The sequence below is a fragment of the Platalea leucorodia genome, assembly GCF_965183815.1.
Source record: "Platalea leucorodia genome assembly, chromosome: 11".
In the NCBI taxonomy this organism is placed as follows: Eukaryota; Metazoa; Chordata; class Aves; order Pelecaniformes; family Threskiornithidae; genus Platalea; species Platalea leucorodia.
The window spans coordinates 2,255,656-2,273,053 of NC_138833.1; the positions used below are offsets into that span (position 1 = coordinate 2,255,656).

Below are 17,398 nucleotides of genomic sequence, written 5' to 3' on the forward strand. Positions count from 1 at the left end.
AACATACCTTTTTTTATTGAAAAAATAGATAATAATTTCTTACTTCTCCGATGGTCCGTCTCACTGTGTTGTCACAAGATCTCAGTTGTACGTAGTTGAAAGTGAAATGAAGAGCTGGTAGCATCCTCAACCTGGCTGACCAAATTAGAGCCCTCCTCCCGTTGCCTATAAAAGGAAAACGGCCCAAGAGTCGGTGCCAGTGCTTTGAATAGGTTTTATACGCACAATGGCTGCGCTTGCTCGCGCTGCTCTTGGGAAGCAAGAATTTAAGTTTGTACTGAGCTGCTTACATGGTACCACTGGGAGTGAAGCAAAAGCTTACCGGGACTCAGAGCCACACGTGATACAGGGCTTGGATTAGCGTTTCGGTTTCAAAGGTCAGCGGAGCTATTGCTTCTTCCAGTCCATGTGCTCCCTGCAGGCAGAAGCAGACAAAGGGACAAATGCGCAGCTGAACTGCATTAATTTCCTAGGCTGAAAATTCCTTCTGTAGCTTGAGGCAATGCCTAAAATGCTGGGGGAAACGGAGCAGGTAAGGCTCTGGATATTTGTGTTAATAAATTGCTGCCATGCTTTGATTACAGAATCTGGGGAAAAGGAGACAGGAGGAGAGAGACTTAATCACGCTTTAGTCTATGCGAATTACAGTCTGAAATGTTAATTTAATGGGTGGTGCATTTAGTCACCCAGTGAGGCATTGTGCCTAAATGACTGTGATATGGACTGTAATAAAATTTTTGTTTATTCTATGAAATCATAGTGTTTCACAAAGTGAACGTAATGATGATAAAGGAATTAAAAACAAGCTAGAATGCTACTGAATTCAATGTAAACAGTTAAGGAAAGAATAGGCTATATTCTGTTATGAAGACAACAACTTACACGTAATGTTTGTAACTTATACTGGTGACAAAACTGTGACGATCTTGTACGGGCCAGTTTGTGGTTCTGGCGTGAGCCTCCAGCGTTGCTGCTCTCCCTGCTCGCCGCGGGAGGCTGGGAGGGAGGCAGGGCTCCCCTTCCCACGGCGTGGCTTCTGCGGCGCCGCACGCGGCACGGGGGGCTCTGGCAGCAGCTCTGCCTGGAGCCGCTGAACAGCTCAGCCTGCCTTCGCAGATTTTTCTTCTGAATTTCAAGTTAAAATTACTGATATTTTAATGATTTCTAAGACTAATGAAAGGCAATTAAATGTCCATAGCTTATTACAAGGGAAAACAGGGCATCTGCCTCCCAAGAAGGCAGAAACTGGCTAAAGTGGTTTGTGTGTGTTTACTTTTTTGTCCTGTAAATGTCAGGTTTTTGTCATAAGTAAAGGTCATTTATGGTATGTTTCCATTCAAGTTGTAGTAGGTTTTCTGATTGCTCTTTAACTGTGTGTTAATTCCTATAGGATCAGGTGCTTTTCTCCCTTGACTACCAATTAGATACTGTTTTAATCAAGTCAAGCTGAAACAAATTTATCAGGCGAAGGCATAAGTGTGGGCGTAGCCAAAATAAGTCTTGGTTACTATTTAACTTGAGTCCTGTTGTTAAAAGTGTCAGGTGCATGGCCTTTGCCTTTGTGTGGGTCAGAAGGCCCATGGTAAAAGCGTTGTGTACGGATTCACGTCGCTTCCAAGACTTGCATTTAAAAGAATAAACTTTGTCATCAGGTAAGCATAGAATTATGCCCGTAGGCTGAGTCCTGTGAGCAGTGATTGCTTTCTCAAAGGCAACCCCCCTCCTCCGAGGGATTTACCAGGCGCTTCTATGTACAGCTCTGGAAAAAGGCAACTTGAAAAGGGGCGATGAAATAATTTCTCTTGCTCTATGCGTGGTGTCTCGTAGCAGCCCACTGAGGTAGTTTGGTCTGACCCTTCGCGCTATACAGACGGCTGTGCTGTACCCAGTGTGAGCATGCACGTTTGCTAACATCGGAACTCCGAGAGCAGCTTTGGCTGCAGGAGCGCCTGGGCCGGGGCGGCGGAGGGGAGCGGGGCTGCGGCGGGCTGCCGGGACGGCCACTTCCAGTCCCTCCGCGGGGCCCGAGGGCGCTGCCCGCTCCGCCCGGGCCCGGGCCCGGCGCCCGAGTCGCGCCTGTGGCCCCGGAGGCGTTCAGGTGCGCGGGTCCTTCGCAGCTGCCGCCAGCGGCGGGGGCCTCTCCCTGCCGAAACCGCCCGGGGCCTCGCCCCCGCCCCGGGGCCCCGCTCCCGCCGGCCCGCGCCGCCCGCCGCCGCCGCCCCTTTAAAGCCCGGCCGGGCCCCGCCCCTCCCGCGCCCTCCGCCCGCCAGCGCCTGCGCCCGCCCGCCGCGGCAGCGCAGCCCCGGGGGCGGCGGAGCAGGAGGAGGCCCCGGCCCAGGCCCCGGCCCTGCGCCGCCGCCATGGTGGGCCGGGAGAAGGAGCTCAAGATCCGCTTCGTGCCGGGGCGCTGCGAGCTGGTGGAGGTGAGCGGCGGCGCCGGGGGCCGCGCCGAGGCGCTTTCCTCCGGCTGCGCAACGGCGGCTCCCCGCGGCGGCCTCGGCCCTCCCGCAGCCCGCGCCGCGCCGCGCCGGGCCGGGCCGGGCCGGGCCGCCCGGGTGGTGCCGCGGAGCGGGGCCCTGTGCCGGGCGCGGCGCCGCCGCGGCGGGAGGAGGCGCCGCGGCCCCCCCGGTCCCGTCCCGTCCCGTCCGGTGCCGCGGGGCGCAGTGCGGCGGGGCGGCTGCGGCGGCGCTGCCCGCTCTGCCCGCCCGCGGGGCGCGGCCCGGCGCAGCGGAGCACGGCCCGGCCCAGCCCGGCCGCTGCCGCTCGGCCCTCGGAGTCTCGGCGTGGGCGAAGGTCTCGCCTTTCCCCGGCTGGGGCGGCCCGCGGGAGCGGGGATAACTCTGTATCTCCTTGCGTCGTCTTTACGTGAATCGCCGTGGCGGCGTTCTGCTTTCGGGGCAGGAGTCCCGCCCGCTAAGGCCGCCGCGTTGTTAAACGGCGGAATCTCGGGGCCCCGCCGCACGGAGCGGCCTGACCGGTGCAGGGCGGCTGCGGGCGCCGCAGGGGCGGGCCGGGGCCGGGGCCGGGGCCGGCGGCGCCTCGCCGCTCCGCCCGGGCGTTGCTGCTGCCTGGCCTTTCGCTCTCCGGCGCTGTCAGCGATGCCGAAGCGGCACGAAGGGCTTCGTCTTGCAGTGGCTTCCCCGTAGCGGCTTTTTGTCATCGTACTGCGCTGCAAATCTCTGCTGCCCCAGGAGCTGCCGCTTCTCGGGGGCGTTCCGCAGAAGTGACATCTCGAGTTCGTTGTGATTTTGTCAAGTTCGGTTTTTATATAAAGCTGAAAAAGTACTTGCGTCTTGGTTTTCACCTTGAAATGCATCGCACTTTACTGTTTTCATAAACTATACTCTTATTTTGTATTTTGGTAGTGTCTACAAAGTAACCTCAGGTCTCATGCTATTTTTTAATCTTCCGCTGTTGTTGCTTGTATATTTTTATGTGAATGAGACTGCTGAGTACAATTCTTTTTTATTACGTTAATTCTTGGTGAATATTGAACATCAGTTAAAGCAAAATGAAATTGGATGCTCTATTATAAAGCTCAAAATTGTGCGTTCAAGTAGTAGTATTCAAAATCAGTTGTGAAGAGGACTTTTTGCACATTTGACGACTCTGAATGCGATTGCTTGTTAGTTGAGAAGCACGCATAAAAGATTTGTTAGCAGATAGGCTAATCTGAACGAGAACTTGCATTTAAGCCTGTAAAACTTGGAGGCAAAAGGATAGCATTTGAATTCTAGAATGTCTTTTATTCTTTACATACAGTAACTGTCTATAAAATCACTGCAAATTCTAAGTGCTCATTAGGATAACAGCTAGGAGCAGCCTTATCTTTTAGTTGCATTGCATTATTAATGCTCCAGCCACGTTTAGCAAAAAATACGTGCATTAACAAAAGTCAAAAAGAAGATGCTATGCTATATGTGGTTTCAGTTCCGTACTGATACTGCTAGAGAGTAGATACAGATTTTTGCCACCTCCTCTTCTAGAGGACCATGATTAATTCCTTGCAAGGCAAAGCAAGTAACAGCAATTAAGTTTTTAGCTTTGCTGACTGTTGGAGACGACCTGGTTGCTGCGCTGAGGTACGTGGTGCTGTCCGTACGAATTCACTTGCCTGTGTGTGGGCAGCTGCGAGGCCGCAGCAGGGGCTTCAGCAGCTCTGAGAGCATCTGCAGACGGCAGCGGTGCGAGCATTAAACCTCGGCCGACTTGGGACTCGGGAGTTGCACTGGCTGTGGTTTCTGAGACAGAAATGCTGTTGCAGCTGGGTGACATTCTGCAAAGCAGCAAGGCAGCACATAGGGAAGGAGTTAATCTGTGCAGGTTTTGTATTACCAGACTGTTTAATTTCCGGCAAGGTGAAACATGTCTGAACCGGTAGCCGCTTTGTGTTGGATTTGTGGGAAACATCTATTGCTTACCTTGGTTTCTCTGAAACAAGTGACTAAAATCAGCTAGTCCTGCAGACAGGAGCAGCGGGATGCCAGCTGTGCTGTGCTTGGTACAAGTTGTGATTGTGTTCCGTTCAAGCCATGTGCTGCCGGTGTAACACCCTCTGTACGAGGGGTAGCACCAACAAGCTTGGATGAATCATGCTTAAAAACCTCAGATTTTACAAACGACAAATGTGTTTGTCTTGGTCACTTCCTACTTATTAAAGATATTCTGTAACCATTTTAGAGAACCTTTCAGCTCTTTCCTGCAGCAAGTCTTTGATGTTTATTAGCGGGTACCCTCTGGCTAGGGCAGCACTGATCATCTGTCCTACGGCACTCTATCCAGACCTTGCTAAGATAAAAAGTACATAACAAAAAAAAGAAAACAGTACTTGCATGTTCTCGCTTGTGCTTTTCAGAGAAACGCGGGCAGCCTTTAAAAAATTGTTAATCAACTTGTGTTTTGAGGTCAAATTGACTGTAAAGATAAAGGTAACTTTTTAAAACATCACTTGCTGTAGTTTGTCATTTTCAGGAAATTGTCCCGATATAAATTACTAATTTTCATCCAGTACCGATGGGAGTAAGTCATGCTGTGCCTGAAGATTTAGAGTTGAGGAAAATGCATGCGGTGTGCTGGGAAGTTTCAGCGCTTGTTTTGGGGTAGGCCGTTTCCACACCGCACCTCTGCACAGACCCTTCTGGAACAACAGCTCTTTAACTTGAAGGGTGAAAGACAATCAGTAATTTGGAAGTGATTTCTCTTGCTGCCTGGGCTGCAATCAAAAAGTAGCAGTCTGTTAGAATGCTGAAAATGTCAGAGTGCTCAGAAGTGACTGGGCTATTTGAATTGCATAGTAGAGAGCATTTACAAAATTAGAATAAGTTATCACAAATTGTCCTTGTGTACAAAGTGGTCAGGAAATCCAAGATTTACAGATTCTGCACACCTGAAGTTTTGTTGGGTACTGGCGTGTAAGCATATGCTTTTATTTTTGTTTTTAGCAGGCTGTTGTTCCATGATAGGTGCAGAAGGGAAGCACGAAAGGAAAATACAGATTGCACAGACAGGCATGAGTCTTATGTTTGCTGTCTGGAAAACTCGATGGTCTAGCGAGCGGGGGAGAGGAAGGAACTAACTGTGTGTGAACTGATGTGCACAGCTGTCTCAAGTACTGAAATGTGCGGTAGCCGAAGCAAAGCTTTAGTGTGTTGTATAGATTGAGAGTTTAAATTACCAAATCGCTTTCAGATGCATTTTGTAAAACTGAGAAGAGCGTGCCGTGTCTTGGTTTTACTTATTATTAGGCTGTTGTGTTGAATAATGATGAATTGCTGTTCTATTTAACAATCAAATTCAAGCCTTCAGTTCTCACCATCACTGTAGCTAGGCCCGCAGTGAGGTGTATTGTATTGCTGCAGCCTCTGACAGGCATAGTCTATCCAAAATTATTTGTTGCCGGATGGGGACCCTAAACCTTAAATATTTTGGGTCCGTTTTCAAAATAAGTGATTTCCCTCATTTCAACTTGCACAAAGTTAGCAGATTTTGAATGAACTTAAAATTCTCTCTTTATTAGTGGTTTGGTTTGATTTCTCCTCATGTTGTAGAAGTAAATGAGTTTCTCATTTCAGTTTTGGTTTTTTTTTCAGTATCTTCAAAAGTATGTGTAAATACTTGACTAGGTAAAGTATTGGTGCTCCCAGGTGTTTGTCAGGCACTCCAAAACACTCATGGGGCAAGGAAAGCTATCTGATACAGTAGCACTGACTGTAGCCTTGCATACTTTTTAAGAAAAAACAGCAATAAATAAAAGTTGAAAAAACTTTTCCTCTTCTCATTTCCCTAGGAAGATGTTGATATTCCCAGTAGGCGAGTTCTGATTACTGGTGCTACGGGACTTCTTGGCAGAGCTGTGTTTAAAGAATTCAATGAAAATAATTGGAACGCAGTTGGCTGTGGATACAGGAGAGCTCAGCCCAGATTTGAACAGATTAATCTTCTGGACTCTATTGCCGTCCATGACATTATCCATGATTTTCAGGTAAGTTTCTGGAGCATGGAGTAGATGGATAGGGTACTTCATACGTGTAGTAATCAGCTGACAGCGCTGTGCTGGTGCTGAGGTCAGGCGGCTGTAGTGGGGCTAAGGCTTTGGTGCAGCTCTGAAAAATTCTGTGGCTGCCTTTTCTGCCACATCTGGGGCGTGGGTTTGCTCCGTAGATGGAGAGAGTCTGACCTTTGCTGCCATCACCATAGACAGACTGCAGGCGGCAGATGTACGTGCCAGCACGCTTGCATTGATAGTTGAAAAAGATAAATGTGAGTTATTGACATAGTAATATGAAGCAGTTCTTTCGAAGTTGAAGAATACTCGAATACGACAGCAATAACTGCATGTCTAGTGTGCAGTGCAGTAAGAAGTTCACTGTTTTTTCAGTCTGATTTGTAAGGGGAATATATAAAACCTGAGATGATTTATGCAGGATGCCATTTTATAAAATGGCTTTAAATATCTTGTTAATAGTCTGCATATGTCTAATAAGCCATGTGTAAACAGCTTATCTAAAAATAGTTTGGCTAATGTTTTTTCTGAGTACCGTATGTGTGCGAGATATATATTACTCTTATATTTTATATTATTATACTGAGTTAAAAAGAAAAAAACCCAACAACTTGGATCTTGTTGTAAAACCAAAGCTACTGAAGATCATAATTGCAAAATTAATGATCAGTGTTTTTGGTATTGTCATATGAAATCTTGAAGCAGCATGGTTCTATTTTACTTCCTAAGGAATGTTCCTCAGAACGCTATGATTAAAATACTACTACTACTTTTATTACTTCTCACAATTTCTTTTTGCCTGAGGGAGTTCATCGCTAGAGTTAGGGTGCAACTGCAATCTCTTGACAATGTTGTTTAAAATCAGTCTTTAATTTCCAGCCTCATGTTATAGTGCACTGTGCTGCTGAGAGAAGGCCAGATGTTGTAGAAAGTCAACCAGATGCTGCTTCTCAGCTCAATGTGGCTGCTTCAGGGAACTTAGCAAAAGAGGCAGGTAAGGAGACCATCTCTTGGATTTGGTTTCTTGTTAAAATACTTCATTTATTTATAAAGGAAGATAAATACGAATAAGTTACTCAAAGTGCCAAATGTCATTTCTGCCATCAGTGCGTAGTTGATCCGTTTTCTGTAAGGGTAGCATGCATGCCTGTGTGAAGGATCAGTGAACAGACAAAGCAGCAGGAATAAATGGGGCTAGAAGATGAGGTGTTTTGGAGATTTGTTTAAAGGTTTATTGGGATTTCAAACAAGGCGTGAATTCAAATAGACTATGTATAAACACTTTCTTCCTAGCTGGAGTTGGAGCGTTTCTGATCTACATTAGTACAGACTACGTATTTGATGGAACAAGCCCTCCTTATAAAGAGACCGATGTACCAAATCCCCTGAATTTATATGGTAAAACCAAACTGGAGGGTGAAAAGGCGGTCCTGGAAAATAATGAAGGTAAGAATACACTCACACATTTTTTAATAGAGGCTTTCTATTTTTACCTAATTGTATATTAGCTTAATAGACTCTTAAGTCAGTGGTAAAGTTGCAAAACCATGGAAACGAGATTTAGAAAAGAATGTGATTAGGAGTCACTCTCCTTGCTCATAAATGATTCCTATTGCTTATAGGTTGACTAAAGCTTTATTTCTTACCTGTTCCGATCTTCATTTGTGTTACCGGTCTCTGCTGATGGACATTCACAAGCCTTTGTGAATCAACTGTTCCTAAGGAAAGATAAAATATGTCATCAATATATTGTAATGGCATGAGCTTTACCACGCTTTATATATAGCTGCTGTTGTTTAAGGAGATGCATTGCAGTTGTTCTAAATGTATGTTTACTTAAAGGGAAAAACAGACTTGTGATTCAATAATAACGCAGATAAAATCAACATAGGCTTTTGTTGTTACTCTTCTGGTTTTTTTGCCGATCTCCTGTTTTGCTCTCGTTACAAAAGCCACCAGGCCGTCCATTTTATTTTTACCCACCTGGCTTACCACACACATCAGATTCCTGCTTTATAACACTTCCTAAAGGGTTAGTAGCACAGTTCTGTTTTTAAGCAACTGATTTAAATAAAAAAATCTTTTCTTAATGAAAATTGGCATTCAAAATATACAAACATAATTTAAAAAATTCTGCTTAATAAAGGAAAGAAGCTTGGGACTGAACATGTTCCCTTGCATTTAAAACTTATTTCTTGTACAAAAGAGAGGTTTGGTTGTTTCTAGTTAGTACGCTGACAGTTTCCATTCACAGATTATAAGGAAAGAAGCACTTCTGTTTTCTCAAAGAAATTTGAAGAAAATAACCTCAGTGCACTTGCAGAAGAGGCTTCTGATATGTCGATATGATACCTGCACTGCGGTTCTGCTCTGCCTCACCAGGGAATTGAACAATTGATAAATTAGTGTGATGGTCTCTTAGTAAGTAAATAGATACTATATTTGAAAATGATAGGCCTTAATATAGGTTTGTCATTACTAGTAAGAAATAGACTTTCTAAAAAATACTTTGATAGGAAAAGTCTTATTTAAGTAAAAATCAATTTAAATAAAAAGTTATTCACTCCACCTCTTACTTAAATATCATCTCGGAATTTGACTGCGATGCTGTTTGCTCCCTCTTCTACATTGGCAATGAAGGTAAGACTGCACCAAATTCAAGTGCGTGTAGGCATCTCGCTAGATCCTTTCCCCCAGCTCAGCGCCTCGGTTTTGTTTCAGAACCTTTTTGAGCGTGATCTCAGGCAGTGGTGGGTTGCAGCAGTGGTATTATTAGCAGAAGGAATTTTGAGATGCTGCTGAGTAGGGTGCTTGAAAATGTTGATTCTATTCTTTCATACAAATATAAATATTTTACATGTATTAGTCTTCCAACCACTAATTTGCTAATATTGTTTAGGTAGAATTCAGCCTATCAGATGTCTGTAGTTGCGTGAAGAACTTCCCTGTCCGTTTCTGTTGTATAATGCAAGAATCTCCACTAGTAATTTGGGGGTTTTGCGTATTTTTTTAGAACTTACTTTACTTTTGTTAGGAGAGGATACAAGTTATATTTAATACTCATGCTTATAAAACAAAAAAGTTTGAGCAGGTCTTCAGGACCATTGGCAATGAAGGTAATGCTCTCCAAGTCTCAGCTCTCTGAGAGCAGAAGGCAGGCAGGCTTTTTCTCAAATAATGAATACTTCTAAAGATAATTTTAAAAGAGATATTTCAAGCAGTATTTAAAGAGAGGAAGAACATATTTGCTGAGTGACGGAATAACTTTTTAGAGGAGCAAGAAATCAGTGTTCTGTTGGGTTTTTTTATTGTATTTATTTTTCTTGTGTAAATACTTCTTTCGCTTTATTTTTCTGTGAGAATAATTTGCGTTTTAGCCTTTTCTTTTTGTTTTTCTAATACCTATAGGATTTTCCTACAAATCTTTAAGAATTGCAATGAGTTGGTGACTTCCACTTCTAATTTCAGGACTGACTTGATTTTTTTTTTTCTTTAAGTAAAAATATCTGTATTACTTTTAATGAATTTGTCATAGCTGCCTTGGATTTCCCCTCAAAGAGGCCTTTTGAGTCTTCATGACTGAGATAGGCTAGTATGATATATTCCATCATAAAATATCCTTCTCTTTGCACTTGTTTACTGTTAATTTCTCAAGTTGCAGCCTTGAAATCTAATATTGTTTACTACTGTATTCTGTGAGCCTATTCCTTATTTGTCAAGCTTTTTATTCATTCCAAGGTTCATGTCTGTCTTCTGGTAAATAATATCCTCCTTTATGCAGGAGGCTGCTGCGTGCTGGGCGAAAAGTCCTTGGAATTGATGCCTGAATATGGTGATTCGTGATCGGTGGGAATTTTTGTTCTTGCTCTTACCCCGGGAGGATGGGGAGTGCTGGAGTAACTGCATAGTGCAGTTGGGTGTCTTAATTTTTCAATTTTTGTTCTAACCCAAACAGGCCTTCTTTTTTCTCTTGCAGTGTTAATGAAAGCTTGTTAATTTTATAGAGATCAACAGCATAAATGAAAATAAGTGTATATAAACTTAGTGTTTATAAACTGTTTTAATGGATATAAATTAAAATGCTATTCTGAGGGCAAACATATTAATTGTATTTTCTTTGTGATTTGTAGATGCTTAATATCACCAACGTATTTCTTAACGTTTCCAAAACACTTTTCAGGTTATGCTACAGGATTCGTACCTATTCATTAACAATGTTAACGCTTGTTGAAATATTCTTTCTTTTAGATGCTGCAGTACTTAGGATTCCTGTCTTGTATGGAGAGGTGGAAAGACTGGAGGAAAGTGCTGTGACTGTTATGTTTGATAAAGTTCAGTTCAGTAATAAATCTGCCAACATGGACCACTGGCAACAAAGATTTCCTACTAACGTCAAGGATGTAGCAACTGTTTGCAGACAACTAGCAGAGAAGAGAATGCTGGTAAGAATTTAAAGAAACAAGCTTCTTCAAGGTAAAACCAGTTCGAGTTCTTGGCTTTGTTTCTGAGCAACTGAGAACTGCATATAACCTGCATTATTTTTTGTGTTTCTGGAACACTGGGAGGGAGGAAAGAACTAGCTGTAATGCTGCAGTATCTTTATGTGACAGTGTGTGGATATTCTGATATTTGAAACAAAAGTGAGCGAAGTGATAGGACGGATCCTTCTGAAAATTGTCCTACGTCTTCTGGTATACAGGACAGAAATGCAAATACCTAACTTATTCTAATATGCCTTTTACAAATTGCCATTTTGGACTAAAAAAACCCATGGTGGTTGAATGTAGTTCTCAAGGATGCCCTTGTTTATTGTATTAAGAACACTGACGTGGCAAAAAAAGCCACTGGACTTAACTACTTTATTGTGTTTATTCACCACAGCACCTTCAGATTACCACCTTTGCAAGGTAACAAAACCAACCAACCACCTTTATTTTTCATATATATAACTTTGGAAGAAAATGGACCACACACACATGGTGGACGTGGTGCAATCAATTTGTTTGACAGGACTCGTACATGGTTTGCAGTTTAACATTCAGAATGTGTGTGGTGCCCTTTGGATTTTTTTCCAAGTAAGTGAATAGCATAGAACAGCGAGTTCCTCCTCCCCAGCTATTTGACCTTGGTTGGTTGGTCGGCTTGCTCCTTCCCCTCCTGTTTATTCTACAGAATATAAGCTGTTTGTAAAAAGTCAGGTCAGATATATGTAACACCAGTTTTCAGTCTCAATCCCTAGTCAGGCGTTTTCTGAAAACGCACGAGACGTTTCCAGAACATCGGTGAGGTGCTGTAACATGCCTTTCAGGGTAGGATCTTGCTGGAAGATGATTCTGCGCAGTTCTCGCACAGGCATTAGTCTGAGGGCTCGCCAGCTGCTTTTTTTCACCTGTGGTTCCTGTTTCTTCTGTAGGACCCATCAGTAAAAGGAACGTTTCACTGGTCTGGCAATGAACAGATGACGAAGTATGAAATGGCATGTGCAATTGCAGATGCTTTCAACCTTCCCAGCAGCCACTTGAGGCCAGTAAGTCATGTGTTGTTCGACCTCTAGAAAGATGGACATGCTTTATCGTTTCAAGCAGTAGGTCTCATGCGAGCTATGCAAGTAAGCTTCCTCTTCAGGACGCGCCGTGTGAGTATGTCTAGCGCAGCAGATGTTTTGCCGAGGATGCTGTCTGGTATCTAACTCAGAATAACAACAGCTGCTTTGACATGCTGAGTTATGAAAGTTACCCAGTCAGTCAGTAACCAGTTTCGCAGTCTGCCATGTAATGGCATTTCTGCAGAACGGTTCCCCTTAGTCATGAGTAAGTCCACATTTTTTATTGCATTTTGGTCCTTAAAGAAGCCTACAGATTGACAGAACATTAACTTGAAGGTAGGAATCTGTAAGAACTTTTCAATGTCCAGATTTATTTCTGAATCCGTGCACTTAAGAACTTCGAATCATTTTTGCTTTGCTTATAACACCTGTTCTGCAGTTTTATTGACACTTAAAAGTAAGACTACTCTTAAAGACATGCTGATAATGTTGTGAGAATATAACATGTAAATAAGATTTTATGTATATCCAAAATAAATTCCAGTGATTCTGAATTAGTAAAGGCTGGAACTGAAATGTGGCATGGAAGATGGAGAGAAAAAGAATGGAGAACATGAAGTCTGTTCCCCCCCCCCCCCCGCTCAAATCTGTTTCTCTTCAAGTATATCGACCAAGACATGGTTCTGTCAACATTTTAGAGCATTTTTACCTTGTGATTATAGTCATAGGGTGAAAACAGGAATAAAATGTAGAAAAGCCAAAATGGTGAGCAGTAATTGAGTGAGGAAAATTTAACTTAGGACACTTCAGGTTGCTCTGCCTGACATCTCTTATGTTGAAATGAAGTCAACCATAAAACAAACAAACCCTAACTCAAAACTCCACAAAACAGTTGGGGGGGGGGGGGGGGGAGCAGCAGGGAAATGTACCTACATAGAAAGCTATGAAGGAAAACTTCTAGATGAGCATATATAAGAATAAGTATTTTTCTGTCATTTCTGAGTACTTGTTGGTGTGTTGGGTTTTTTTTGTTTACTTTTTAGATTACTGATTGTCCAGTTGTGGGTGCTCTTCGTCCAAGGAATGCTCAGCTAGACTGCTCCAAGTTGGAGATGCTGGGGATAGGTCAGAGAACGCCATTTCGAGCTGGGATCAAAGAATCACTTTGGCCTTTCCTCGTTGACAAGAGATGGAGGCAGACAGTCTTCCATTAGTTTGTAATTTTTTTAGTAAAAGTATGGTATGTGGCACTTTTTTAAAAGAAAAAAATAGTTTTGTATGAGTGTTCTTAAATTGTGACATTTATGAGTTTTCATTTAATCAGGTAAACATGTGGTCTTGCACTAGTGAAATTGTTAGCCTAAAAAACGTTCAGTGACAAAAACTGAGCCTATTTGATGTCATGGATCTTTCCTTCCATTCGTACCGGTCTAACTTAATGTCTGTTCCTAGCGGATTATGGTTCTTAGTAGTCAGTTCCATTTGATGCTAAGAATGACTCAGATCACTTGTAGACTTACTTTTGGCTGAAATACGTTGTTCATGCTTAAGGTCTGTGCCATTGTTGTATATACCATTTCTCTTCATTAAAAGACACAGTCAGTTACTTTATCACCAAAAATCTGAGTTTTTTTGTTTTTAACTTCTGACGGTGGTGTTCTTATGAAGTTAAACTGAAATAGGAATCGTTAAATGTTTGTTTCGCTTGAGCTCTGATCAAAATGTTTTTTAAAAAAAGTGAAACTTTATTTTTGCAATTCTCAAGTGTACTTTTTATGCTTGAAATATTTTCAGAATGTTCTGTAACTTGAATGCTTGCAGCTTCATATTTGTACAGTAAGTTGTATGCATTTGTTTTAATGGTGACACATAAAAGCTAGAAGAGGGTGGGGAGCAAATAGTTTTAACCTGGGTTTTTTTGGGTGGGGAGACTGGAGTAGGAGGATATTTTTTTTTTTTTGAGGGGAGGGGTGTTTGTTTTTTTGTATAAAAGCATGAAATATCTTCATCTTTCTTTTGGGTAGTATTTGGGATTGGTGAAATTAGTGGGAGGAAGATGCTTGTTAGTCAATATACGTGAGACTGAGAGGAAAGGTATTTCAAGAATTTGTAGCACTCCGGCTTCTTTTGCACAGACTCTCAGATCTTGCACTGACATAGCTTGTTCTGGAACAGCAAAGTGCACGTGTTAAAGGTTTGCACCGTAATAATGTAATCGCAATAGTCTAATATAAGCAAATCTTTAATCTGCTTTAGTCCAGTCCTTGAACTTGGGCACAGTAGCCAGGTAAAGTGGAGGAAGAACATGGTTTGTAAAGATTAGCTTCCTTCTGAAGTTGTAGAATCAACAATATAAATGTTCTGAGATTGCCAGCAGATGATTAGTAAAACTAGGAAAAGCTGCATTTGGATGATCTTTTATTTTTCTGAGGTTGAAATGAAGGGGGAGGGGAAGATGTTAATCTTCTAATTTAAAAAAAAAAAAAAAAAGGGGGTGTGGACATGCCACAAAAATAGACCCACTGAAGATCTTATAAAGGTCAGCTTTACATTCAGTCATTTAATTTCCAACTGGCATATGCTAAGAGTTCACAATCCCAATTTGTTTTTAGTCTGAAGTCCTGATATACACATGGTAACCAAAATGACAATAAATACGTATTGCCAGCATGAGAAACAGTTGTTGATTCTTTCTTTACCACCAGGATTAATCTGAATCATAAATATTTGCAATTCTCCTTGAAATCTGTGTGCCCTTTCAGTGATCCCCCCCCCCCCCCCCCCCCCCCCCCCCTTAATTCAATGAACTATTCCCAGAGTTAGATTAGGTTGGGTCAGTGTTTCTGTGTCAACATGCCACTGCCTCAGGAATGTGATAAATGTACAGACAAAAAAAAAAGGTACAGGAGGTTTTGAACATATGAGCCTGAAACATCCTGTGTCTCAGTGCTTGATCAGGAAGATTCTGAGTACATCCCTTCCACTTCCAGGCAGCTAAGTTTTTATTAAATTTACCACCGTGTTTGGTTTTTTTTTTTTTTTAAATCACAGTAAATTTAAAACTGATATGAAAAATCAGGGATGGGGATAATAAAAGCCACAAGAAGAAAAATTTTAAGGAACAGAGGTGGACAGTAGACTTGCCATTGTGTGGCTTGTGTGGCTTTTTTATTGTTTCCCCCCTTGGCATACATAATCAGAAGTGACAGTATTTTATTAAAATCAAGTAGCTAAATAATTCTCTCAGTGGTTCTCTTTTTAGTTCATTTCCATTTTAAAAATGTGGGAAATTTGGAAGGCAGTATATGCCATTCTGGATTTGTTGCTGATTTTTGTTAAATGGTTCTCAAATTGCTTATTGCTAGATGCAAAAAAAAAAAAAAAAAAAAAAAAAAGTGGATGTTACAATATCTAATTCTATACTTTTTTTTTTAATGAAAGGGGCTTTTCTTTTTTTTTCCCCTCGGGATGATGCAAAACTGTCTCTTCTACGTACAGGAAAGGGCTTTAACCATCTGTTCTCTTCAACTGGTATAAATTAATTGGCACTGCATCCATTATTGTAAATGGAGCAGTTTGACCAGGAAGGAAAAAAGAACTTCTCTCCCAAACATAAAGCACCTAATCGGGGTGAGTTGGCCATTTTACTGGGAGGAAAGAATTGGAATTTTGAATTTTTCTCACACTGAGCAGTTTCTTAAGTTCTCTACATTTGCAGAATCATTTTTGTGTTTAGTAAAATCTACAATTGTTCAAACAGGAAGGGCTGGTTTGAGGAACTCTTGCTTCCTAACCAGCATCCCAGACAACATTTTTGTATAAGGTGTTGGCAATGTGACTTAATTCATGTATGTGTTGCACCTTGTATACGTTGTTACCCAGCCCAATACTTAATTTTCCCACTCAAAAAGAGGGACAATATATTCATTTGAAAAAGAAGGGTCTAGACCTAGTTACACTAAACTGTTGTAACTCTGGAGTAGGTTTCAAAGGATGACAGTATGACTAGAAGATACAAAGACGACAAGAGATGTACCAAAAAATTGTGATTCTCAGTTGCACTCTTGAATAGTTGGATGACCAAAGATACAGAAAAATCAAATGTTAAGGCAATACGAGTTTTCCCACCTCCTACTGCAGCCCTTCCACAAAAAGCTGTTTAGGTATATTCAAAGGCTATGATCAAGGAAAACTATATTCCCAGCTAGACTGCAGTCCAAGGGTCTTGTTACTAGTGCTTTTAAAAAATGTCCTAGGTGCAGTTTTGACAATGCAAAATTTTTTTTGAAGTGTAAGCAAAATCAACCTAAAAGGTTTTGAAGTCACACTGACTATAACTGGGGTAAATGGGTGGCTCCTTTCATTCATTAATTTTACAGCATGGCTCAAAAGTATAACCTAGATTGAAGCTTCCCTATGTTAATCCTTTTGACCAGGAGTTTTGGGCTAATTCTGCCTAAATTCTGATAAGGTGATCATGAACATCAAGCTGTCATAATTAAATATGTGGGAAATCCCAAGCTGAGATATTCAATCCTTTTGTATAAATGTGTGTTAAGATCTGGATTCTGTTCAGATAAATATACATGTTATTTCAGTATGTTAATGATAAAATTTAGCAATCTATATTTATTTAGCAATATATTTTCCATTTTGCTCCATATGTAGTCCCTAAAAAATAAATACCAAACTCCATCCGGCTATCATTTCTTTATTTTATTACCATAATCTGAAGGCTGTGACAGATTACAAATGCAAAAGGCATGTATGTTCTTAAATGTCATGTCTGTTTGCTACATAGTTTTCCTGCCAAGAAAAATTGTTCTTAATGCTTAAAAGGTGAAAATCATAGCTTTTACATATGAAGTTGCAAAATCAGTAACAGCCTATCATCTTTGACATAAATGTTTAAACCAAAATACAGAAACAACAGTTACCTCCTACCTTTTTTGTACCAAGTCAAGAATAAGGAATCATTGTTTCCAGGGTTCCAGAAGGAACTGAAAAATCCGTTAACTCCGTCACTTCTGTGAAGCAAAGACTACTGTTCATTGTATCTTGTCAGAGGGGATCTGCACCCTCAGCATCTCCACACCATAAAGCATAGCACGAGCTGCCCTGGAGAAGGTAGTCTCCAAGACACTTTATCACTAGATGGACACCTTTTATGACATTTCCCTCCTTTGGCTATAGGTACCTAAAAAAGCACTATAGATATTGCAAGAGACAGTAAAACTAGTACTGTAATTTTCCAGTCACTTTTAAGCTATGTCGTTGTTGAAAGAATTGGTCATACCCTTCCCTTTTCTTCTCTGGCTTTGTGTTTCTGGCTCCATGGCTCTGTAGGTATT

General features: G+C 41.8%; 1 protein-coding gene across 1 annotated transcript; it reads left to right on the forward strand.

Moving 5' to 3' along the window:
• Positions 1-2,274: 2,274 nt before the first annotated feature.
• MAT2B (methionine adenosyltransferase 2 non-catalytic beta subunit) lies at positions 2,275-14,769 on the forward strand. The gene is made up of 7 exons (XM_082324147.1): positions 2,275-2,423; positions 6,287-6,481; positions 7,382-7,496; positions 7,796-7,948; positions 10,751-10,944; positions 11,916-12,029; positions 13,091-14,769. The coding sequence occupies exons 1-7, from the start codon at positions 2,361-2,363 to the stop codon at positions 13,259-13,261; spliced, it is 1,005 nt and encodes a 334-aa protein (XP_082180273.1). The 5' UTR covers positions 2,275-2,360; the 3' UTR covers positions 13,262-14,769.
• The last annotated feature ends 2,629 nt before the right edge of the window (positions 14,770-17,398 follow it).

Coding starts and splice junctions, on each gene's coding strand:
- MAT2B (XM_082324147.1), top strand. CDS start 2,361: ATGGTGGGCCGGGAGAAGGAGCTCAAGATCCGCTTCGTGCCGGGGCGC. Junction 7,949..10,750: donor GGTCCTGGAAAATAATGAAG/GTAAGAATACAC, acceptor TCTTTCTTTTAG/ATGCTGCAGTACTTAGGATT. Junction 12,030..13,090: donor CCAGCAGCCACTTGAGGCCA/GTAAGTCATGTG, acceptor TTTACTTTTTAG/ATTACTGATTGTCCAGTTGT.